We start from the raw sequence: 22,089 nt of genomic DNA, 5'->3' as shown, positions 1-22,089 counted from the left end.
ATTGTGCTCGCACTCGTCGTCGCCGAAGAAGCACTTGTCTTGGGGCTTCTTGCTTTCTTGTGTCTTCTCATTCGATTGTGCGGCGGAGTCCGACTTGGGCTGCTGCGAGGATTCCGGCATGTTGTTCGTGCTGTTGGAAGTGGCTATACGGTTGCAATTCTCGTTTTGATTTCTGGTGAGTTGGCAGTGACGGTTACGAAGTGGATTGGAATTTCCCCATTCGAAACAGGAGGTATTTACACTAGTCCTTGTCTTGAAAGGCATGTGTGATTCACTGCTCGCGTACCAAGTAACACATCGCCTTGGTTGTCTTTCACTATCTTGTTTAACATCGTTGGCAAACCAACCCTGAATTACCCTCAGTAAACACCTAGTCAGCCTACACAATAATAACCATAGACCAATGATTGTGAAGCGAATTTTGCTGCAAACTTATCCAGTTGTCAGCCGCGTTTTCAGGAAGCCGCCAAAGCTCTCAAAGATGGCTTGGTCGTGGCCTTCCCTCCACCGGCACAGCACCGCAATGTTTTCCCTTCCAACCCTCAGAACAACCTCGAACCCAAACTTGCACACCTCAGAGTCCGTCACGGCAACCTCTGGTTTGCCATCGCGCTCCTCCCGCATCTTCTTCCGCCTCCAGGCGCGGCTCCATACGTTTTCTCGCGCCCTGCCGATGCCCACGAGCCTCCCGTGGTCCCACTCCCAAGACGTGAGCTCGAGCGAAGACATGAGCCCCTGGATCTTGTCTCCGAGCTTCCCGGCCCCATCATCAAGTGGGAAGCTGACAACTTCTGACTCGACGGCCATGGGAAGTATCTTCTTCCACGTCGCGGCCTTCAGACCCCGGGCGACCTCTTCTGATGGCCGCATGGGCCCGAAGCTCCAGGCGACGGCCCACCGTCTGGTCTTGTTGCCCTGCACGAACTCCGTGACGGCATAATTGTCGATGGCCTTCTCTCGCAGGACGTTGACAAACTCCTCGAGACTTGACTGCTTCCCGAACATGGAGGTGTACCACTGCACCCTGTCGCGTAAAACCAGTGACTCCTCGAGCATCTTACCGACGAAGCGGACTTCTCCGCCGTCGGTCACCATCTCGACCGGCGCTCCGGTGCACGCCGTCAGCGGGGGTCGCGACTTTTTCTGTGCGGAGTCGAGAAGGTCCCCTTCTGACGTGTAGAACGGGGGGTTGCACATGACGAAGCTCAGTTCGTCGACGCCCAGGGAGTCGAGAGAGATAATTGGGTCTTGGGCCGTACGGGCGACAACCGAGATCCGGGTTTGAAGGCTGTTGGATTGCACGTTCTTCCTGGCATACGCCAGGCTTTTCTGATCAATGTCTGAATGTTGTCAGCGTTGGAGCCCCCCCGTAAGCCAGCGTCTCAGCGGCGGGAGTGATACCGGTGGCAAAGAACGACCAAAGTCGTTGGGTGCATCCGAGTAGCGGATAGATGCAGCTCGCCCCAGTTCCAATATCGAGACCGACGGACTTGCGGTCGGGGTCGTCGTAAGTGGTGCTGTCGAGCAGGCCCTTCAACCACAGGATGTAGTTGTGGCGATTGGGCACCTGCAACCATCAGTCAGCGTTCGGTTGCTTGATCTTACACTTCGGGGGACACCATCTCACAGGCGGACAAAGACGGTCCTCGGGCAGTTCAATCTCCAGGCCAAAGTCAATTCTTAGCAGAGTCTTTGTAAGCTGCATCACAGCGGCAGGGTCGTTAAAGTCGAGGGTTCCTCTCTTCAGCCTGGGAAGATATCAGCATTCCTGTCGAAGAGCGAGGGAACCCCGAGGCACATCGTACATGGCCCCGAAAGCCGGGTCTTTGCGGCCAAGGTTGTTAAAATCCGGCTCCGTTGAGTACAAGTTGCGGTAGTAGGCATCCGCATGAGTGCCGGGCTGCTGGGGTCGCGTGTTCGCTGACCCGCGACTGGCGTGGCGGACCGCATTTTGCAACGAGTTGTCGGTCTCATGCTTGGACTCGGCGTCTGAGTGACGTCTCTTCTTGCTCGACATAGTGATCACTGGCCTTTGTCGTGGGCTTGTCAATGAGTTGAATTAGCTCAGGTCGAGGAGTGGTAGTATGGTAGTGCTTCAGCAAGAATCCAGTGAATTGCTGAGTTGACTGGCTCACCGAAGGTATTCCCCTTGGCTGTCTTGTTAAGAACAGAGACACGACATTGGGAATCCCGCGGTCAAGAATAGAACATCTTGTTGGAAGTGACGTGCGATACTTCGTGATCCAGGCCCCGAGTTTGTTGTTCGCGCCAGGAATCGAATTAGCAATCGTAGTTGCATAATGAGTGGAGAATCACGCTTTGTTGTTTTGACGTATATTTGTTCGCGGTAATTGCATTTACCCAGTACACCGCTGTGATGCTGCTGTTGAATTGAAATCTAGCAGTCCACGCATTACGATGATGACTGCTTGCCTGATGCGAATCCAAGCATGTAAACAAATTTGTACCTAGGATGATATTTGCTAACATTATGTACAGCCGCATGCCCTGAAATCAGACGGCCCTAAAACAGGACTAGAAATCAACACGCCATTCATCATGCAACGCTGTCGTCGGCTCATGTCTGTCATAGCTGCTCATCACGTCCGCCATATCTCTTGTCCGAATCACTGACCCCACATGAGCACTCGCCATCGCCATCCCTCCAGCAGTTTCGCGTCCTGCTCGACGACCTCGGCGTCGCCCCGCTCAATCTTGGCGCTGAGTCGCTTCAGCCGTTTCGAAACCGTCTTGGCCACCTGGAGGGAGACCTCGTTGGTGAAAACATACAGGACGGCGAAGACGAAGAAGGCAATGCTGGCGAAACTGTTCCGTCCGAGGAGGCTGTCCTTGATGCGGGCGACAAGGGCCTTGCTGCGCCAAAAGGCGTACTCGGTACTGTTGGAGGCCTGCACTTGGTCGTCCGACTTTTCAGACGAACGGCGGAATATCCTCTTGACAGCTGGGATGAAGGTTGCCCTATGAGGGTTGTTAGTTCCCAAGCATCCGATTCTGAAAACAGGCGCTGATCAAGATAGGGCAGAGAAGAGACATACACAGCCCCACCGATCAGCCAGTTCCTCCAGCGATGGTTCTCGCCATCTTTGACAAGAACGGCGACTTCTTTTCTCAAGAACTTGAGATCCTGAAGCAAGATGCGGCCCTGGGTTTTGATCTGGTCCTCCAACTCCAGCGATGTCGCTCCGTCGAGACGGCTCCTCTTCCTTTGCAGGGACAGATACTCCCGTAAAGCAAACTGTGTATTCGTCTTGGCCGACTTCAGGTCCTGAGTGGTGGTCGTAAGAGGGTTCAAAGGCTGAGGGGCGGCAGAAGGGCGGGGTGCCTCGGCCACGCTCGATGACTGCTGCGGATACGGGTTCGAATAGTATGCCGGGCCAGCCATGTGTTCGACCGCAGGCTGAACTTTCACACTGGGAGCGGCAGCCGACGGAGGTCCTCCATAGCCTGGGCCGGGATAAGGGGCCGTCGGGGTGGTGGACTGAGGCGGTTGGGAGTAATGGTCAAACCCGGGCGGTCCTCCTGAGGGCGCAGTCGGATATGCCCCAGGGCCATTGTAAGGCGCGGACGAGGTGGCAGCAGGCTGAGTGTTCATCGTTTACCGTAGTCTCTATCTATCTCTTTCTCTGTTTCTCCCTCTCTCTCTCTCGGTCGTATACCAGATGACAATGGAGGCGGCGGCGGTGAGGGGTGCTTATTAAACGGGGTGACAACCCACACACAATTGGAGCAAGGCGGATCGGACGGGAGCGGGACTACCGGCGAAACGAAGAGCAAACAAACCGAAGAGAAACGACACTCGCAAAGAACAAGATCAGTCGATAATATGAGAAACGTGGAAAATAATCAGGTGGCGGGAAATTTGGAGACGAGCTGGGAAACAACGCAGCCCAGCTCACTCGCTGCAGGGGGCGACAAGGTGAAAATGAGAGGTGACGGGGACCTGAACCGCCGGGCGTCAAGAGGTGAAGGCGGGAGTAAGTGGGGCTCCAAGCGAGCGGGATCCACTGCGGGATGTGGATCTACATACCGTGTCAAATGTAGTCTCGCACCCATTTTCACACGTACTTCCGCGTTTCTTCGTTTCTTCCCATCGTCGCGGAAGCTTCGTGGACAGAAACTGAAGCCTTCCTCCTATCTTCACGTTTCGAGGTCCAATCACAACAACCTCTACGACACCAGCCATGTCCGACCAGACCAATTCCCGGTTCACGCCGTCGAACAAAACAGTGACGGAGCGAATCTCGGACAGCACCGTTGGCCTCGTCGCACTCTCCGATTTCCGCAAGCGACGCGCCGAAGTCCTCGACCAGCAGGACCGCGAACGAGAAGCCGCCTTGTCTGGCGCATCCACCCCCGACCGATCCGTATCCGCGACGCCAGATCCAGCGAGCGACTCTGCCAGCATTCCAAGCAAGCCGAAGAAGAAGAAAAAGAAAATCGGCGGCAGCAAGCTGTCCTTCGGCGACGATGAAGAGCCAGAGGAAGACTCGGTGCCGATAAAAAAGAGCGGCAAGGCCGAGGACGGCGACGGCGACAAGCCAGTGCCAAAGGCCAAAGTCGTCGCCAATTCGTCCGTGGCATTTGTGCCAAAGGTCATGTCCAAGGCTGCGTTGCGCCGCGAAGCTGCCGAGCGTGAAGCCCTGCGCCGCGAGTTCCTGGCCATCCAAGAGGCAGTCAAGGCCACCGAGATCGCGATCCCCTTCGTCTTCTACGACGGTTCCAACATACCGGGCGGCACGGTGCGCGTTAAGAAGGGCGACTACATCTGGGTCTTCCTGGACAAGAGCCGCAAGGTCGGTGCGGAGCTAGGCGTGGGAGAAAAGGCAAACGCTCGCAGGGAATGGGCACGAGTAGGGGTCGACGATTTGATGCTTGTCAGGGGGTCCATCATCATTCCTCATGTGAGTCCAACCGCATTCTTCTATTCGGGCAATCGACTAACCTGCCCTCTAGCACTATGAGTTTTACTTCTTTGTCCTCAACCAGAGCGCGGGCCCGGGTGGCCAAAAGCTGTTCAACTACAGCGCCGAAGCTCCGCCCAGGAAAGACCTCCCCGAGCCCGAGGAAGCACCCGCGGCGCCGAACGGCGGGCTTACCACCGCGGCGGCGCTCAAGGCTGCAGCAGTGAAGGCGCTACCTGACATCAACACCCTCGAGGGTGCGACCGACGACCCTACGCTGACGAAGGTGGTGGATCGCCGCTGGTATGAGCGCAACAAGCATATTTATCCGGCGAGCATGTGGCAGGAGTTCGACCCCGAGAAGGATTACAACTCGGAAGTTCGGAAGGATGCCGGCGGTAACACGTTCTTCTTTTCGAGATGAGTGGCCGCCTGCCGATGGAAAGACATGTTTGACTTTGTCCATGTCATAGGCACGCTTTGCGAAGGATGATGGCGCCCAAGCGATATTTGCTTGCAAAATTCTCATTTCGCCAGCATCCGAACGGCAAGAAGAGCGCCCAGGACGATCATCCAACCTGGCCAGAAGACCAAGACGATCAGCATGTTGCCTCCTGGGCCCAGTATCGTAGTCGCGAACTCCATGAAGAATTTCTTCCTCAGTCGTTTGATTCTTTTGGAGTTCCACGCAAGCCGTAATGGCCCCCGGAGCATCGACACCGTGGTCCTGGCGACGTGGAGCGAGTAGGCGGTCATGAGCCGGCTCGCGACGACGGCCGACGTAAGGGTTGAGGTGGCGAGGAGGTGTCCGTAGACGAAGAGCAGCGTCGACGCCAAGGCAACGAGTCTCTGGCAGCGGATGGCGATATCGAATGTTGGCCCGAACAGGGCGATGAGGTCTGAGCGCTGGCGGATGGTCACGCCGGGCTCGTGCGTCGACGAGGTCAAGAGGGCGACTTTGTTCATGATGGCAGAAGAGGTCTCGGCAAGGGTTTGTTCACGACCTACAACGGTGCCTTGTTGAAGGGATCGAGGTGGTTGAGGCCCATCAGACACGGCGGCGGCTTCGTCTTCAGCTTGATGACACTGGCGATATATATTGACGGGCATCTTCGGATCAGCAGCGTCCGCTTGCGACATTATCACCCTATGAAACACTCTTCTTGGTTTTTTCGGCAACAGCGCGTCTGGTAATCCGGCAACTCTTGAAATTCTCGCCAACGAAAATGGGATCAGACAAACGTGGGACATGGCCGGTGCTAGTGAATACCGCGGACTCGCCGCTTATGAACTAACATGATGGTGGTCTAGAATTTTCCACCCCCCTTTTGTCGAGTCGGTCATCACGCCGTGACCGTGACCCGACCCACCACTGTCGTCCATTTCTGGGAACAAACCATGTCAACACGTGGGGCTCTCGTTCGTCGGATCGGTTCTTCATACTCTCATCGATACAGCCAACGTGGAAGCCCACCGACTCCCATTCGCAGGATTTGCTTCTCCCACCATCTATTTGCGTCTAGAACTTCGCATTTCCTTCTCACAATGGTCCGTCATGCTTTACGTCCATTGGCCGGCGGGATCTCTTGATGTACGATCATCCCAACCTTATCCAACCCATCCCTATCCATCGCTATCGCTATCGCTATGAGAATGATCTCCGGAGCTTTTGGACCTGTCGGGGATGCCCAAGGAGACATGTGACCGGGGGTCCGTGCTTGGGCCGCTAGGCATGGGCAAAGAGCGCCCTTTGACAGGCTGGTGCATCCGGTCGTCTCCAGACCATGAACGAAGACAGACGGAAGACATGCGGGATCTTGGACGCCACAGAAACTGCTGTGCCATAGTGACTGCGCCACACCCAATTTCATGCGCCACCCACATGATTCCCTCAGGCAGGAGTGTGGCTTGTTGTGCACATTGTTTCTACTTATCCAGGAGATAAGCATTTTTCAGCGGTCTGGCTCGCCGTTCTCGCAACATGCAATCGCTTCCCGAAGATATCTCCACCGTCCCGGGATGGTCGCATACCGCCTCTTTTCGGCTTGCAGAGCGTGCAACTGTTTTCACCAACGGCGACCGTGATCTGTGACAAAAAGACACCCGGCGGTCAGATCCGCCGCCTGCGTTCCTGCATCGGCACAGCCCAATGCCATTCATCTGGGCTTGAAAATGTCAATTTGCTCGGGCTACACGGCAGGGGTGGCAGAGAATTGTGTTGGCTTCGACCGCTACATGTGTTTTTGGAGCCCAGCGAGTCGGTGAGGAACGAACACAACCGCTGCGCCGACCAACAGCAGAGGATTCCCTGCCAAATTCTGCCAACACGAGCTTACGATCAGCGTTCTACCCAGGGCACATGCCGTCTCCCTCAACGGATCAGAGTGCCGTCCTTTAAACCCATCATATGGATGAATGTCTTGACTGATGCGCGTGGAAACATGAAGATGAGAGACGTTCCATTCTAATAATGGCATTTCTCGCCCCTCTTCGACCCAATACAGTATGGTGCCTGCAGCGACAAGCCGGAATCGGGCAATAAAACCACAAAGCGCCCCTGGGCGTCTGCTTCCCCTTCCCCCCCCTCTTTTTGTTTCTCCCGCTTGCCCACTATTACCGGCCAGCGAGTGAGAGCGAGGATCTACACTGCATCTGTGGGGTAGCAGGAAAAAGTTAACGGTAGGCAAAGGCCGGGCAAGACGGAGCCAGTTGGCCTCCTCGGGACTTTGGGAAATACGAGAATCGTGCCCTCCGGTGCTACGTCATGTTCGACTGGTGCGCCCCCCTTCTCCGGCGTCCGGCCATACCGACTTTCATGCGGCTGCGAGGGCTGGAGGGATGAAGGTGTTTGGCTCGTGGTTGATGGTGCGTGGTGCGTGTTTGCGTGAGAGTGTAAAGTAACAGACGATCTTGCCGGTGCGGTGAAGATCTCGTTCACGTTGGTCGGATACTTAAACCTCGAGAGATTCCCGTCTGAACTATCGAAACTTCCGTCATCGCTGCAATACATAGCTACACCTCGTCCAGACTTCATTTTCAACACATCTGCTCATCTCATCCTCGCATCTCATTCCATCCCATCTCTCCTCCTATCGACCATTCAAGTCTAAACCTTTACCACTCTCACAACCCGCCAGGATGCAGCTTCTTCCCGCCCTCCTCCTCTTCAGCACGGCCTTCGCCTCGCCCATTGCCCGGCGCCAGGAGAACGAGCCCACCTGCGGCCAGAAGTCGGCAACGATGACCGGATGGACGCTCACGGGCTTCGACTACCACGCCAGCTACATCTTCAGCACCCCCGCGCACCAGAACTCGTGGGGCTACGTCAGCTTCAACGTATCCAACCCGGCCCTCAACTACACCGTCACCTGCGGTGCCGCCAGCAACCGCCTCAATGACTTCTTTTACGGCGAGCAGGTCTATACCTGCAGCCCGCCCGACGGCGAGAGCGCTGCGACCTCCTTCACCTGGAGCTACCCGGACCGCGCCCTCGCGTTGAACCAGTCGTGGACCTGTAACGACGACCCCGAGTACCCGTAAGTTTCCCTCATCCGTCATCTCCATTCGTGTCTTGAAGTCTGTCGTAAGGGGGGGGGGGGGCTGCGGTGCCCGCGATGAGTTCCGGCGTTGCAACAGAGACCAAGTGGCTGACGCGGTTTACACGACAGGGCCCGCTACACGGCAAAGGGCGACGCCGTCGCCGATCTCAAGTGCGAGGAGACGTCCTGGCAGAACAACAACTGGACCATCGGCGAGATCTACTCCCAGCGCAACATCAAGTGCGACATCATCACGCTGCCGACGCCCATCAAGGAGATCTATGGCGTTGCCTAAGCGAGGCTTCCTCTCTCCGACGGCCTCCGACCTGGGATCCGGGCGAGATCTGCATTCACTCACTCAACAGACTTCGTCTATCCCGTCTACTCATTCTCGCCACATACTCACTCACTCATTAATGCAAACACTCATTCACTCATTTGTACACACAACCACTCATTCGCAACGCTCCACACGATTCTCATGATTACGACTTTGCTTGCACGCCACTCTTTACGATAGACGACACGACACATTTGCATGGTTCCGGCGCTGGGGAGGGGGGATGCGAACAACGAACATTGCTGAGACATGATCAATCAACTCTTGAATAGGAAAACTTGACGGTAACGGGACATATAGAGTATCACATACGGAGGTAATCCTAATTTAACGAATTCCGCTTTGCATGAACCTCTCTCCCTGTGCCAAAGACGCTTAATACGTCTATTGCGTCAAACGATTGCGCTGCTCACCACGATGACTACTGTGATGGATGGTCACCATCAAGAGTCCAAAGAATAGCGCTTCTCCTCCTCATATCCCAAGTCTAATAATACACCCTTGGACCAATCGTCAAATGGCCCCACAGAGGGGGGAACCTCGCCGAGGTTGAGTCGGTCCACGTCCCCGTACTGCATCAGACTGTTCACCGACTTGTCCAGGCCGACACAGAGGGGACAGAACATTAGGAACCTGTGAAAGCCCACGTCGACAGTGAACCTATACCTTTGGCTCAGGAACATGGACCGCGCACGGGGCCCCTCGAGACACCACGGGCACAGCCACCGCGGCTGGTCCGGCAAGCAAACCTCGCAGGCGCCGAGCTCGCACTGGGCGATGATGTCCGGGACGGTGACGGTGTCGAAGAGGACGTCGATTCCGGAGCCCAGGAGCGCGACGTCGATGCAGACGGCCTTGAGCGTCGTTTCGTGAGCCTGCGGCAGGGTGAAGGGGCAGGAGTCGTCGGGCGTCCGCGGCGTGCGGTTCGGGTTCCGGAGGTACGATTCGTAGACCTCGACGGCCCGGCCGTCCTTGAGGCCGCCGCACTTGGTGCGCTCCGTGATCTCGGCGCAGTAGAGGACTGTCCCAGTCGGGGTGTAGAACACGCAGAAGGGCTGGACGAGGCTGGTCTCGTTCCGGAGGCCCTTGGACCGCAGGTCTTCGGTCAGCAGGTCAACGATGTCGAGCCAGAGCTCGACGGGCAGGGCGGAGCGTATGGTGCCGTTTCGGGGGAGGATGGCTCCCGGCGCGCGGCGCGCGATGGATTGGATGTAGCTCGCCCCCATCCACGCGGTTTTGAGAAGGAGGATGGGCTTCCTCTGGACGAGGTCGGCGAGCTGCGTGTGATCTACGGGCTTCATCGTGTTTTTGCGGGACAGTTTGCTTGCTCGGTGAAGCGCTGTGGAAGAGATACTTGAGGGATGGGATTATGTATCAGAGAACAGTGATCTGTGAGGGACCAGTCTGAAAAGATGTAGCAATCGAAAGAAAACTCCTCGCTCTGGGAAAGACGGTGCCTGGAAAGCAGATGTTTTGGCCTTTTCGGACTATTTACTCACTTTTTGGGTCTTACCGATTTCACGTGGAACCTTCTTCTCGCGAAAGGCTTCTAAGTTATCCTATACACCTTGATGAGACAGATGTAACTTTGTTGTTGAGTGGACCGACCTTTGTGTTGTAGCTGCTGCTGGTTGATGTTCGTACAGAGGGGTAGGGCACTATGCTTCCTGAGTTGGAAAATCCGAATTTCCAACATACCAATAGTGGTATCCAGCAGATAAAGACTGCCTGCGTCGTTGCCCTGCAACCTCATTGGTCAGACGAGTCTGGTGGTTACTGGTGTCGCGTCATACAACAAACGCTCAGTTGTGTACCAGATGTTGATAGAGAGAGGGTTCTTGGTTTAGTATAAACTGACAGTTTCTACATCATCCTTGGACTCTACTTCAAGCTCCATTCTACTTGATGTTGCAAACATTTTTGCGCTCTCATGCTGTATGGAATACGCCAACAGGATGCTGCGATCTCGGTTACTCGCGTGAGGGATGCACTGATGCTCGACAAACTTCGTGTGATACCATCGACGAGGCTATTTAAGTCAAGGAATATTCTCATAGAGATGAGCTGGAGTAAAGTTGTGCCTCAAAACGAACTTCGTTTGCTATAGGGGTGGATTTCTTGGCAAAGTTGTTCAAATGGTGAAATTGATTCAACTGAAAGCTATTTCAACAAAGGTGTGAATAGTAGTAAGATGAGAACACCACCGCCACTTTCTGACCGAAAAATATACAAGCCGTCAATTCATAAGTCAGCATCCACTTGCCTCTGATGCCTTGCCATCAGTCCTCTTCAAAGCCCACAAGCTTGTTCGACTTTTCCCAAAGCTCCTTCGCTGCGTCCTCGTCATAAGCCCAAGGCGCGTACCCAGAGCGGCCGTGCTCCGACTCGGGAGCCGGGCCCTCCTCCACAAGGTCGGCGAGATATTTGCCGCCCCTGCCCTCCCATTCCTTGCTCAACGCAGCGTAGACCGTGGTCGCCGCGCCCTGTGGAATATTCTTCATTCTCTTCTGCATCGATTCGTCCTTTGTGAACATCTCCAACTGCTCCTGCGGGAGATACTGGAAAAGGCCGGTGGCGATGACGCCCGGATGCACAGAGAGGGCATGCAGTCCCTTGGACCCGTAGCGTCTCTCGAGCTCGCTCGCAAAGTAGAGGTTGGCTGTCTTGGACTGTCCGTATGCAGTCCAGGGCTGGTAGGCCTCCTTCTCGAAATTGAAGTCATCAAGACGTACTTTGCCGAGTTGGTGGGCCAGAGACGAGAGCGAAATGACGCGAGACTGGAACTCGGAATCGGGGGATGTGGCCGCAAGCAGCGCAGGCTTCAGCAGCTGGAAGAGCAGGAAATGCCCCAAGTGGTTGGTCCCAAACTGCGTCTCGAAGCCATCCTCCGTTCTGCCCTCGGGCGTGGCCATGACGCCAGCGTTGAGGATGAGCAGGTTCAGCTTGTCGCTCTTGGACAGGAAGGCCTTGGCGGCCGAGCGGACCGAGGCCAGGGAGTCCAGGCGGAGCTCGATGGCGTGGTTCGGCGCGCCGGACTTGGGACCAGGTCCGTTTCTGACGCCGTCGACGGCCTGCTGGGCCTTGGCCGAGTCTCGGGCCGTGAGGAAGAGCGTGGCGCCCGTGGCGTGGATGGCACGCGCCGTCTCGGCGCCGATGCCCGCGTTGGCGCCCGTCACGAGGACGACTTTCCCGGCGAGCTTGCCGATCAGGCCTTCGTCCTCGACGATTTGGAGAGCGGTGGGACGCGCATCTCCCGGGCCCTGAGGGTCGACGTGGGCGCTGGCGTATCTAGACATTGTAACTTTTGATGTTGGTTCCTGTTTCTGCGTGAAAGAGGTCTTCTGCGATAAGGATGGAGGGGGCTGTGTTTCGGTTCGAGCTGATGAGGTTATTGTCGACTTGATGTAGCAAGCGTCCCTCTTTATATTATTCCCCTCAGCGAAATGCTGCAAAATCCGGCTCGTCCGGCTGATGATCGTTTAAGCTGAACCTCAGAAACTCAAAACCGGGATTCAAGTTTGGCAGCAATGCAATGTTTTCGGTCTCAAGCCATCCCCATGCGTGTCAATAATTGTTACATACCCAACGTTACAAGACCCTAGGACCTCAAGGGCCTCGGGAAACTGCTTAGAAATGTCGCATTAACGGGACGCGGCTCGACGTGGGAACGCAACTTGGCTGTCTCGTAACGATCTTGGACAGTCTGGTTAGGACAACTGAGGTGCCCACTTGCAGGGTTGTCATTTCATTTAGAGTTTAGGAATGAATTATGGCGTGCTTTGGCCGGCCGGTTCATCTTCACACCGGATTAATCAGCTTGGGATAAAAGCGTTGTTCGATCTTCCCACAGTTTCCTGAGAGGGGGATTCCAAGTCTCGGGTTTGGTTCATTGAGCTGCTCCGATTCCGATCCCTGATGCTTTACCATCGTAGTTGGGGGCCCCTTGTGCCGCTGCTTTTCCGGGACGGACAAGTTGAACCGAAAACACCGCGGCTCAAAGTATTCCAAAAGTGTAGTTGGCAGGGGTGCTTCCCATGTCGTGAGGTCTAGGTAATTGGATGGCGAAAGCCGGTTACCTTAGTCAGAGAATGAAGACTTCATAACGTTAAACCCAATGCAACCCCTGTGGTTGGTTTTTCTAACGAAGCATCGTGACAGATCACATAAGACACGATCGGCCGTGTAACTCTCCGCCCCGAGCAAACTGGGGTCGGTAGCGCACTGTCACGAGAGTGGTCTTGGTCGTTGGTTTGTCATGCATTGGAATTGAGGGTTGGATTGCCTGTCTACTCATCAGATTGTTGGCGATTCAGCCAAAGATCCTCCATCAGTTCTCGCGCCGACAGTCTATCCTCCGGCCTCCATTGAAGCATCTTTCTCAAAAAGATGAGGAACTCGGCCTTTTCAGACCCCTCCAGATTACCCTCCTCTTCCTCGAGCGACGATTCCGGTATCTCGCCATCGATCATTAGTTTCCCTGGAGGGGGTTTCCCATTGATATTAGCATTGTTAATCCAACTTGGCTGTTCAATGAACATTCCATTCCACACACCTTCTTTGTCGAATAACTCTTTCCACGACGAGCCTCTATCCATCAGGTCATCGGGTGGCGGACCCAACAGAGATACCATCCTGGCAAAGTGCGCTGCTCGTGATGCCGTGCGGTCTCGGTGCCTGGTGTTGAACAGTAGCTTCCCTTCGAACAAATCCCAAATCTGCAGGGTTTGCTTTAGCATATGCTGACCAGCCGGAAACCGGGGCTCCACGGTCTTACCATGAGTCCCAGGGCCCAAATATCTATCTTCTCGTCCCAAGGAATTCCAATGATGATCTCAGGGGCACGGTACAGATCGGGCATCACCTGACCCTCAAACGGCCCGTCGCCGAACCGAGCATCACCGAAGTCGCAAATGATTGGATCACCAGGGTCGTCGGGGATCTCTAGCCCGGTGGATGCGTAGGTGATCCGTTCGCCCACAATCTTCCTCGCACTAGGCAAGGCCCACTCGGCTTCCACAAGGTCGTCGAGGATCGACGTGTCCGTGATCGCAAGCATGATGTTTCCATCCTGGATGTCTTGTTACGTTGGTCAGTAATGCAGTCTCGGAGAGAGAGAAAAAGCCCTTTATCAACTTGAGCCGCTCGAGTTCCACCCCTCACATACCTGTGTGAACTACGTGCGCCTCGGAGTGCATGTGATCCAGACCCAACAGCAGAGCATATATCAGACCTTTCAGGAGGTTTTCTGGGACTTTCCCACCAGCAAGCTCCCGGATATCTGCCAACGACAGGCCGAGTGTTTCGAAAACAAGACACACATGTGGACCTACCGGGCCCGAAACTTCGAAGCTGGCCTTGATCGAACGAAGAAGGTTCCGACCCGGGTGGTCTGAGGAAACACGCCACAGATGGTCAAGCACCCTTTCCTCGTTCAGGGCCTGCCGATGACCCGTTTCGTATACCTTCAAAGTGACATAGGAATGCAAGCTAGTTCATCGTTAGTAAGCCTGTTTCACCAAAAAAAAAAAAAGAAAAAGAAAACTGAGTCCACAGCGGGGGATGATATTTACTTCAGGTCGCGACACAACCACACGGTAGAAGCCGAACCGAAGCCCAACTTCAAGAGCACCTGGTATCGTGACTCAAACACCTGTCCGATTTCGACGGGATACCACTTGTCCGGGTTGTACCAGGCGAAGGCCTCCTCTTCGAGCCGTACTTCGGGCCCGTAGAGCTCCTCGGGCTCAGCTTCCGGCAGCCGCCTCGGAGGCGAGTGGCTTCTTCTTGGCATCGATATGGCGTCGCAACTGTGTCAGGCGGTGAAGTTGTCATGATGATATGTCGCAGGGTTTGCTTTGAAGAGGTTTTGTGGGGAGGGCGAGACGAGCAAAGATGCGGGCCATCCATCCCCACAAACTCTGTGTGACCACTGACAACTGTTTGCTGCACCCCCCCCCCAGCCACCGGATTTCCCTTGTAAGCGCCCGGCGAGCAGGGTTTGATGTTATTGTGCTTGGGGTGGCTCAGTGAGCTATGTATATTTAAAAAAAAAATTATCAACAAAACATTGTTCATCAACTAATACCTAACGATCAAGTGTCTTATTACAGGTGGTCTTAGGTGGCAGAGTCTACAACAATAGCAAATATGACGAAGAACTCCTACTGTGAATCGAAAAGACGACAAAAAAGGGAAAAAAGGAGAGACAATAAGTGAGAAAGAACACGCTGCCTGCTATTATATTACATTAAAAGCCCAGAGTCAACTCAACCGTCAATCTGACACATTTCACCGTAATTAACATGCGAACCGACTCGTGACGCAATGCAGAAGTCGTCGCGCCAAACTATAACATCATTGCCATTCAGCATGCATCCGCCTCTGGATCTGAACACCAGGAATCAAGCACCATGCGACTGCAACTCCTTCTCTGTCCAGTCCCAAAGTCCCTTGGCCAACACATCGTCTTGTCCTTCTTTGCTCGCCTGGCCGCCCACTCCGACAGGCTCATAATACTGTCCGGTCTCGACGTCCTTCGACACGGACACCCAGAGCTGGTTTTTGGCACCCTTCTCAACAGAAGTGACGAGCCACCTGTTGGCGAAGCCCATCAGATACTGCAGGACTTTGGGGGAGCCGGTCGTTCCCGCGGCCAAATTGGTGCTGACGACGCCCGGGTGAACGGAAGCGACGGTGAACTGCGGGTATTCTTTGGCCATGTGCCGCGCCCAGAGGACGTTGGCCAACTTGCTCTGGGTGTACCGGCCGTACGATCCCAGAGCATCTGCGTCCGTCTTCAGTGTGTCGTACTTGAGCCCCCCCGTGGCGGCGTAGGTGTGGCCATGAGACGAGAGCGAGACGACCCGGACGTCCGAGTCGGGATTGCTCTTGGCAGTCCTGTCCAGGAGTGGAAGCAACAACTTGGCGAAGAGTGCATGGCCCATGTGGTTGGTTCCGAACTGGACCTCGTAGCCCTCCTTGGTCAACCCGGGCGGCGTGGCCATGATGCCGGCGTTGAGCATCAGGATGTCAAGGCGATCCGCCTGGGACAGCAGCTGTTGCGCAGCCTTTTTGACCGACTCGAAGGAGCTGAGGTCCAGCTCGAGGAGCCGGATCGGCGCGTCGGGGACGCGTTGCCGGATCTCGTCTGCGGCAGCCGTGGCTTTGTCGAGGTTGCGTGCGGCAAGCCAGATCTGGGCCGGGTTGTGTCGGGAGAACTCCAGGACGCATTGCTTACCGAGGCCGGCGTTGGCTCCGGTGATGACGATGACTTTTCCTGTGAGATCGGGGATGTCGCTTTCTGGTTCAAAGACCACCGACTTGCTGCAGAAGGTTGACATTGTTGTGATGTTAGATCGGGCACGTTGGGGCGTAAGATGAGTGACGATAAGTAAAATTCTTGTTTCTGTGGCTGGTTACAATTTGGCTTGAGTAAAGATGTGTTGTGTATGTTTCTGCAGATGGGAGGGAAGCTTTTGATATACGTGTACGCTTGTAGCCCCTCGTCAACGGCATCAATCGCCTTTGATACACACACTAGTAAGTAAGCTCAGTCCCAGGGAACGGTGATACGTCTTAATGCCGAGACACGGAGTCTTGTTCAACCCGATCGCTAGTGCTTTGCCCGGATAAGGCCGTCTTGCTTCTCTGGGTTCGCATCCTTCAACCTTGATCAACCAATGAGAGGTGCTTCTCGCACGGCACAGCAGACGGAGGTACCCAAGTGTCTGTCAGACTAGACTACGGCTTTAAGCATCCAGTCACAATCATCAACCTACGTCCCAATGAGAAAGCGACGGGGTCTCGATTGACCCGAACCAAAGAGTTGGACGCGTATGGTGGTGGCTTGCATTCCACGTGTGAGGGGGTGTCATCCGCTCAGTGGACGTACGAATGATGCAGATCATACTTGGAGATGATTAGTTTGCCGACCCGCGCACTTGCGAAATAGTTGGAAATAGACATTAGGCCGGACAGTTTGGATTGAGCTATCGGGGGTTCCGCAGGCCACCCACAGCATTACCAGTTGTCGCGGGAGCGTAGAGGCAGGGCAGATGCCGGCATGGTGGGAACTACGCCACGATATGCTCCAGTGCATTCGGCCTTCATGCCCCAACCTAGAATTGAGGGAAACGATACGCTACTGAGCATGTTGTTGTGGATGGGCCGTAATACCAACTGGACCTCCACGACAAACATCACCTTGGTCAACCGACCACTTTGGCTGTAGGGAGGAGTATGGTGCTAAAGGCTGTCATCGAGTTTTAGGGTTCGCACCCAGACGGAATCCGGACGAGATGATGCTGCAGGATGCAACCGGCAGGAGATGCATGGGGTGCGTGGCGGATGCCGAAGATCTACGCAGCTGAATCGATCAATTCGTAAAACGTGTATTAAATGTCCGTCGCTGGCTGCCAGCAGAACCACGGCCATCGCAGATGGCATGGACTTTCTTCGCTATCATGGTAAGAGTGCCGTACTGCTGGCGGGTTACGACCGAGTTGGCTTCTGCTACTTCAGCCATCATCGCCAGGCACCACCTACCTGCAGCTACCCTCGCTTCCTCCTACTGCCTACCAACCTCGACCGTGTATTCGTTGGTGACCTGGATCCCCCTGTTGTAGTTCGCGCCGTCGTCGGAGCTGTGGTCGTCGGCGAACGCGGTCGTCTGGTTCCTGGTGCCCTTCGGGTTGACGATGTGCTCCTGGCTCCCGACAGAGGTGTCGTCCAGCTTTTGGTGGCTTCCCTTGATGCGCGACATCTTATGCGTGCCACCGCTTCCGCCAAATGTTACCAGTCCGGAAGGGGTGCTGGTGTTCGCGGAGCCCGTTTTGCGACTGGGGAACAACGGCTTGATCGACGGAGCGTTCGTACAAATGATGGCGACGACCTGCGAAGGGGAGGTGGGGTGTCAGCAGCCAACCTATCAAAGCGGTACGACTTGCGCGTATGTCAACTTACCGTTTCCCGGATAGACCAGTTGAGCCCCAAGTCGAGTCGCTCGGGGGTTTGCAAGCAAATGATGCATCGAAGCAGGGTGCAGATGATGATGAAGAAGCCAGCGCAGAACATGAGGCCGAATGCCAGTTTCCTAGTGTTGCGTCGTGTTAGGAACTCGAAAGGATGAATACAATAGGGAGCGACTGCTGCTTACTTCTTCAGCGTGGTTTGGAGCCTCCACAACAACGGGATGGGAATGTACATGATCATGATGTCGGTCCTGCGAATGTTCAGTAAGCTTTGCCAGTCGAGTCTATTGATGACTACTCAGACTTACGCAACATTCGTCGAGACCAAAGCATAGTACTTTGAAGTGTTTTGCGAGCAGTCGTCTACCAGTTGTAAGAAACCAGAAGCAGACCTTCTTTGTGTTGGCTTCTCGACTTACCTCCCGGGTATGGGTACACCTGCCACAGCTTGTGCATTGGGCGGCAATGGCCAGTGACGACGCCGAGGGTTGCCAGATAACCAGCCACTGTTACGACGGACACCACTTTGACAAGACGCTCCTCGGGGAGAGTTTTGCTGTTAAATACAGTCATGAGCATGTCTGCTGGGCGTGGACAAGGGTCTGTTCGAATGGTAGACTTACGTGACTCTCGCGAAGAAGAAGAGCATGATGCCCTTTAGACTCCAAATCATGCTGACGTAGATGTACCACGCGGCAAACAGCCACTTTGCTCCCACCTCGTGACTCTTGTATTCCTCCGGCGTCAGCGTCAGAGCAACTTCGTCCGTCATTCCTGTGATGCTTCCTTTCTCAACTAGATGGTTTTACGTGTTAGACAGCAGGCCACAATCAATATCGACGGGTACCCCTTTACCGATGATTTGGCACATCATCACCTCGAACTGCACAGAATCGTTAGCGGAGCTAGCTCCGGGGGTGGAGAAGAAAAAAGCGTCTTTGGGGGCCGTTTCTATGACGACTCTGGATTCAAACTCACTGTGAACAAGATGACTGCCGCAATTGCCAAGTAATCGTCGCCTTGCCATTTCAAGCCGACAACTCGAGAATATCTCGTGAAGATGCGAAGAAACAGAACCAGAATTCCTATGGCATACTCAACCCACATCTCAATCACCGCCGCCTTGAGAGCTTCGGGAACCATCTTTGCGGATGCCGGGATCGCCCGGACGCCAACAGATACTCAACGGGTGGTAAACAAAGAGACGATGACGAGGCGTAGAAAACAAGTATGTGGTAAAGTGATTTGGCGTTATCTTGACAAAGTGCACGGCTGGCTGGCTAGCAGTCACGATTCTTTGGGAAAGGAGGACATGAGCTTAAAGGCGTTTGGTCGCGTTTGGTCGCGAACATTTTGAAGATTCTTCTGCCTACCAAAACATGATCGATTTCATCTAGTGAGCCTCCACCGGCAGTTGGAGATCGACCAACGCCCCCCGGCCCCTTGGAACCGAAGCTACAACAGTTGAATGAAATCCCTTGAGATTCATATTGCCCAATGTGGATTAACGTTGTACTCTATGGTCGCGAGTCGTCAACTCCTCGTACCCAGGAGGGGAGGGGGGGGTTGCAGAAGACAACATTGGTCCACAGTCCAGAGAGAAAACCCCCTTTTCCTGCTTCTGATTTCGGGGGGTTCTGGGACCAAGTAAATTGTGCGAGGGCTCACGGTGTCCGGATCGGCACCCAACTTTCCCAATTGATCAGTTCTGGCCGTTGCCCATGACTTAGTTAGCATGCCGGCCCGGAACACCAAGTCCACACAAGGGAAGCATTAAACCTTCTGAACCGCAACATTGATTGCAACCCTGGGGCATTAACGTACGATTGAAGGAGTGTCTGAGGATCTTTTTCCAGTTAGATACGTCATGGTAGGGAGTCCGGACCTTGATGATGCTTGGTTGCGCGAATGAGAAGTCGAAATCTGGATATCATGTGAAGAACACCGGTTAGTCGACCTGATAGCACTGGCTCGCTTGCAATGGTCCAAGACACCCAAACACTTGTATTTTCTAGCCCCTCAACTACCAAAAAGCACCACAAAACACTGGTGGTTAGACGGCACGTCTCTCTCCGCTCTTCGTATTTTGTGCGTTTGCCCGTCGGGCATGCTTCAGTCGACCCAGCTCCACCAAGACTACGCCTTGTACAAAACTGGAGTTTCCTTGCATACTTGCATAGTTGACGTTGATAACGGTTGGTTCCATCCGGGGAGAACTGCCGGCAGGTGGAGAGACTGCAACCTACCCTGGTGAACTCTATTCAGGCCAACTGACTCGGGTTCTCTCTTTCTGATGATGAATGTGCAGACCCTGATTGAGTGAAATTTCACCCCGGTAGTCCTCTGAGTCTGTAATATAACGGATGAACACGGGGGCAAGGGTCAGACGAAGCACAGGGGGCCGTTCTGGATGCAGACACAATCGCCTAACACAACACCAGATCAGGTAGTATAAGTTCACGTAACATACAGTCAAAGCGCATGGAGCAAAGTGTCGTTGGATGCTACGCCGGATAAATTGAGAACGGAGAAACACAGGCATATGTAATCAGCTGCTTGGCTACCATTCGATCGGGTTTGACTTGATCGGCGCGTCAAAGAACGCTGGCAGCTTGGCCGTCTTCACACTTTCCGTCGTAAACGCGGGATGGTTGTCGTATGCGAGGAACCCCGTTCCATCGTAACATCCCACGTACTCCGCATCCATCTCCTCCCCCTTCAGCACTGCCACGTCCACCCAGAGGAGGAGGTCGCCTCCCTCCATCACCCCACCGGGCCCGTACGCCGCGAAGAAGTCCCGCCTGAGCTTGACATGGACCTTGTCCGTGCGGCCAATGTGCTCCATCTTGGAGAGGTCGAGCCAGAAAAGGAGTTGGGCCTGGCGGATGTAGTCCAGGCCAGGGAAGATTCCGTGCCCGTTGGTGACCGCTCCGTTGCTGGTGCCATTGGTCGAGGCACCGTTCGTCGCGCCGTTTGTCGTCGCCCCCGGCTGCTTCTCGCCGGCAAAGGCGTGGCAGGCCCTGGCGGAGAGCATTCCCTTTGTCGGGCCGGCGGTGACGACGTTGGTGACCCATTGCTTCGTGAGGCCGTCAAAGTTCTCGTTCCAGTGGCTGCGCTCGTTGTCGTTCATGGCGCTGTAGTCCTGGCCCTCGACGACGAAGGAGATGTTGTCGGGGAACTTGGACACCCTGACCCTGCCGGACCTGACCTTGTCGGACAACGGCCGCGGCTCTGGCACCGCCGGCAGAGGGGACTCAAACTTGTCCTCGGGAGACTCAGGGGTCAGGCGGGAACGGTAGGCACCCCAGTATCCCGTCTTCTCGGTAAGGGGGATGGGCTCTCCGCAGTGGCCAAAGCCGGAAGGTATCGGCTTGTTGGTTTCGTACATCGATCTGGTGGCCGGCAGGCTCACCGTCTCTCTCCAGAACCCGGCGTCCTCGGGAAGGGAGCTCCAGAAGGCGGAAGTTTCCGGGCTTTCCCACCATGCCTTGAAGAGCTGGGGCGTCTTCCAGTAGCTCATCCAGATCTTGGACGGCAGATCATTCTGCTCGAGCTCTTCGACATGAATCGCGGCGGCCTTGATGAGGCCGTCAAACTTGTTGATAAGGGCAAGCTTCTCCGGAGACGGCGAGTCGGCGTGGTACTGGCACCCGAAAAGGGACACAGTGAAGTGATGGGCGGTAGGGAAACGGGAGCGAAGCATCTTGGAAACTGCACGACAAATGATTTTCGTATGATAGAAGGGTAGGTGAGGACACTCGAGCAAGTCAGAGGCCGGTCTTTTGGGGTTATATAACGTTACATGTTAATCGTCCTTTTCCCGCAGACGGATGGACACCGTTGGTAATGCAGAAGCTCTATCTGGACAGTCCGAAAGGGATAGAGAGAGAGAGAGAGAGAGAGGGAGAGAGAGAGCCAGATTACCACCAAACAACCCTGCGTCAAGGCTCAGGCTGCAACCCGGGACGGGGGAAGCACTCTGACATTCACAATGTAGTATCGCCAGTGGGGGAGCACGAGCACGGAGGAGGGGACGGAAGAGCTAGTCTAGGTCCTGTAACAACCTCACCGCCGATCAAGAGCAGCACAACATCTCCAACCGAGAATCTGATGTGCGGGCCTGCTCTGTCTTGGGAAACCTGGTAAACGGTATCAACAGACGCAGCCCAACTTGCATATTCTTAATTCATAGGATGTGCCCGAAATTTGGTCTCCATTCTGACCGCATAAACTGGATCTTGCCATGAGTCAGCGGGAGCTCAGCAGAGTTGATAGGGTACATCCACCAGGTTGGACTTGACTCAGGTTCGGCCACGGCT

The 22,089-nt window shown here is 54.9% G+C and overlaps 11 protein-coding genes across 11 annotated transcripts; 2 read left to right on the top strand and 9 right to left on the bottom strand.

The window, feature by feature from the left end:
• Positions 1–229: 229 nt before the first annotated feature.
• On the bottom strand, positions 230–2,262 carry CDEST_05754 (Putative METTL16/RlmF family, S-adenosyl-L-methionine-dependent methyltransferase superfamily). Its single transcript, XM_062921913.1, has 4 exons — positions 1,806–2,262; positions 1,628–1,748; positions 1,402–1,567; positions 230–1,340 (listed from the first exon to the last, which is right to left on the bottom strand). Exons 1-4 carry the CDS (start codon positions 2,015–2,017, stop codon positions 433–435), a joined length of 1,407 nt encoding a protein of 468 aa, XP_062777964.1. The 5' UTR covers positions 2,018–2,262; the 3' UTR covers positions 230–432.
• Positions 2,263–2,446: 184 nt separating this feature from the next.
• Positions 2,447–3,923, bottom strand: CDEST_05753 (uncharacterized protein). Its single transcript, XM_062921912.1, has 2 exons — positions 3,057–3,923; positions 2,447–2,979 (listed from the first exon to the last, which is right to left on the bottom strand). The coding sequence occupies exons 1-2, from the start codon at positions 3,611–3,613 to the stop codon at positions 2,628–2,630; spliced, it is 909 nt and encodes a 302-aa protein (XP_062777963.1). The 5' UTR covers positions 3,614–3,923; the 3' UTR covers positions 2,447–2,627.
• Positions 3,924–4,117: 194 nt separating this feature from the next.
• Positions 4,118–5,387, top strand: CDEST_05752 (Putative XAP5 protein). The gene is made up of 2 exons (XM_062921911.1): positions 4,118–4,922; positions 4,975–5,387. The coding sequence occupies exons 1-2, from the start codon at positions 4,203–4,205 to the stop codon at positions 5,344–5,346; spliced, it is 1,092 nt and encodes a 363-aa protein (XP_062777962.1). The 5' UTR covers positions 4,118–4,202; the 3' UTR covers positions 5,347–5,387.
• A 60-nt stretch (positions 5,388–5,447) lies between these two features.
• CDEST_05751 (uncharacterized protein) lies at positions 5,448–6,062 on the bottom strand (the record flags this gene model as incomplete). Its single annotated transcript, XM_062921910.1, has 1 exon — positions 5,448–6,062. The coding sequence occupies one exon, from the start codon at positions 6,060–6,062 to the stop codon at positions 5,448–5,450; it is 615 nt and encodes a 204-aa protein (XP_062777961.1).
• An 822-nt stretch (positions 6,063–6,884) lies between these two features.
• CDEST_05750 (Putative alternaria alternata allergen 1) lies at positions 6,885–9,150 on the top strand. The gene is made up of 2 exons (XM_062921909.1): positions 6,885–8,458; positions 8,591–9,150. The coding sequence occupies exons 1-2, from the start codon at positions 8,061–8,063 to the stop codon at positions 8,754–8,756; spliced, it is 564 nt and encodes a 187-aa protein (XP_062777960.1). The 5' UTR covers positions 6,885–8,060; the 3' UTR covers positions 8,757–9,150.
• A 94-nt stretch (positions 9,151–9,244) lies between these two features.
• CDEST_05749 (uncharacterized protein) lies at positions 9,245–10,102 on the bottom strand (the record flags this gene model as incomplete). The annotated part of the gene is made up of 1 exon (XM_062921908.1): positions 9,245–10,102. One exon carries the CDS (start codon positions 10,100–10,102, stop codon positions 9,245–9,247), a length of 858 nt encoding a protein of 285 aa, XP_062777959.1.
• An 832-nt stretch (positions 10,103–10,934) lies between these two features.
• On the bottom strand, positions 10,935–12,488 carry CDEST_05748 (Putative short-chain dehydrogenase/reductase SDR, NAD(P)-binding domain superfamily). Its single transcript, XM_062921907.1, has one exon. The coding sequence runs from the start codon at positions 12,095–12,097 to the stop codon at positions 11,081–11,083; it is 1,017 nt and encodes a 338-aa protein (XP_062777958.1). The 5' UTR covers positions 12,098–12,488; the 3' UTR covers positions 10,935–11,080.
• Positions 12,489–13,047: 559 nt separating this feature from the next.
• Positions 13,048–14,649, bottom strand: CDEST_05747 (Putative protein kinase). The gene is made up of 5 exons (XM_062921906.1): positions 14,372–14,649; positions 13,966–14,288; positions 13,576–13,877; positions 13,354–13,516; positions 13,048–13,278 (listed from the first exon to the last, which is right to left on the bottom strand). Exons 1-5 carry the CDS (start codon positions 14,590–14,592, stop codon positions 13,088–13,090), a joined length of 1,200 nt encoding a protein of 399 aa, XP_062777957.1. The 5' UTR covers positions 14,593–14,649; the 3' UTR covers positions 13,048–13,087.
• Positions 14,650–15,202: 553 nt separating this feature from the next.
• On the bottom strand, positions 15,203–16,141 carry CDEST_05746 (Putative short-chain dehydrogenase/reductase SDR, NAD(P)-binding domain superfamily; the record flags this gene model as incomplete). The annotated part of the gene is made up of 1 exon (XM_062921905.1): positions 15,203–16,141. The coding sequence occupies one exon, from the start codon at positions 16,139–16,141 to the stop codon at positions 15,203–15,205; it is 939 nt and encodes a 312-aa protein (XP_062777956.1).
• A 1,047-nt stretch (positions 16,142–17,188) lies between these two features.
• CDEST_05745 (uncharacterized protein) lies at positions 17,189–19,726 on the bottom strand. The gene is made up of 9 exons (XM_062921904.1): positions 19,595–19,726; positions 18,749–19,478; positions 18,626–18,653; positions 18,394–18,565; positions 18,190–18,326; positions 18,079–18,133; positions 17,956–18,021; positions 17,763–17,892; positions 17,189–17,691 (listed from the first exon to the last, which is right to left on the bottom strand). The coding sequence occupies exons 2-9, from the start codon at positions 18,911–18,913 to the stop codon at positions 17,368–17,370; spliced, it is 1,077 nt and encodes a 358-aa protein (XP_062777955.1). The 5' UTR covers positions 18,914–19,478; positions 19,595–19,726; the 3' UTR covers positions 17,189–17,367.
• A 489-nt stretch (positions 19,727–20,215) lies between these two features.
• Positions 20,216–21,796, bottom strand: CDEST_05744 (Putative aliphatic aldoxime/phenylacetaldoxime dehydratase). Its single transcript, XM_062921903.1, has one exon. It carries the CDS (start codon positions 21,471–21,473, stop codon positions 20,331–20,333), a length of 1,143 nt encoding a protein of 380 aa, XP_062777954.1. The 5' UTR covers positions 21,474–21,796; the 3' UTR covers positions 20,216–20,330.
• Between the last annotated feature and the right edge of the window lie 293 nt (positions 21,797–22,089).

Source organism: Colletotrichum destructivum, chromosome 3 (assembly GCF_034447905.1).
Source record: "Colletotrichum destructivum chromosome 3, complete sequence".
NCBI lineage: Eukaryota > Fungi > Ascomycota > Sordariomycetes > Glomerellales > Glomerellaceae > Colletotrichum > Colletotrichum destructivum.
This window is presented reverse-complemented; position numbering and strand designations above follow the sequence as displayed.

Coding starts and splice junctions, on each gene's coding strand:
- CDEST_05754 (XM_062921913.1), bottom strand. CDS start 2,017: ATGTCGAGCAAGAAGAGACGTCACTCAGACGCCGAGTCCAAGCATGAG. Junction 1,749..1,805: donor GACCCGGCTTTCGGGGCCAT/GTACGATGTGCC, acceptor ATATCTTCCCAG/GCTGAAGAGAGGAACCCTCG. Junction 1,341..1,401: donor TTGGTCGTTCTTTGCCACCG/GTATCACTCCCG, acceptor GACAACATTCAG/ACATTGATCAGAAAAGCCTG.
- CDEST_05753 (XM_062921912.1), bottom strand. CDS start 3,613: ATGAACACTCAGCCTGCTGCCACCTCGTCCGCGCCTTACAATGGCCCT. Junction 2,980..3,056: donor TGGCTGATCGGTGGGGCTGT/GTATGTCTCTTC, acceptor CAACCCTCATAG/GGCAACCTTCATCCCAGCTG.
- CDEST_05752 (XM_062921911.1), top strand. CDS start 4,203: ATGTCCGACCAGACCAATTCCCGGTTCACGCCGTCGAACAAAACAGTG. Junction 4,923..4,974: donor GGTCCATCATCATTCCTCAT/GTGAGTCCAACC, acceptor CCTGCCCTCTAG/CACTATGAGTTTTACTTCTT.
- CDEST_05750 (XM_062921909.1), top strand. CDS start 8,061: ATGCAGCTTCTTCCCGCCCTCCTCCTCTTCAGCACGGCCTTCGCCTCG. Junction 8,459..8,590: donor AACGACGACCCCGAGTACCC/GTAAGTTTCCCT, acceptor TTTACACGACAG/GGCCCGCTACACGGCAAAGG.
- CDEST_05748 (XM_062921907.1), bottom strand. CDS start 12,097: ATGTCTAGATACGCCAGCGCCCACGTCGACCCTCAGGGCCCGGGAGAT.
- CDEST_05747 (XM_062921906.1), bottom strand. CDS start 14,592: ATGCCAAGAAGAAGCCACTCGCCTCCGAGGCGGCTGCCGGAAGCTGAG. Junction 14,289..14,371: donor TGGTTGTGTCGCGACCTGAA/GTAAATATCATC, acceptor ACGATGAACTAG/CTTGCATTCCTATGTCACTT. Junction 13,279..13,353: donor AGAGTTATTCGACAAAGAAG/GTGTGTGGAATG, acceptor AACCCCCTCCAG/GGAAACTAATGATCGATGGC.
- CDEST_05745 (XM_062921904.1), bottom strand. CDS start 18,913: ATGGTTCCCGAAGCTCTCAAGGCGGCGGTGATTGAGATGTGGGTTGAG. Junction 18,654..18,748: donor CGGCAGTCATCTTGTTCACA/GTGAGTTTGAAT, acceptor GATTCTGTGCAG/TTCGAGGTGATGATGTGCCA. Junction 17,692..17,762: donor ACTGGTCTATCCGGGAAACG/GTAAGTTGACAT, acceptor TCCCCTTCGCAG/GTCGTCGCCATCATTTGTAC.
- CDEST_05744 (XM_062921903.1), bottom strand. CDS start 21,473: ATGCTTCGCTCCCGTTTCCCTACCGCCCATCACTTCACTGTGTCCCTT.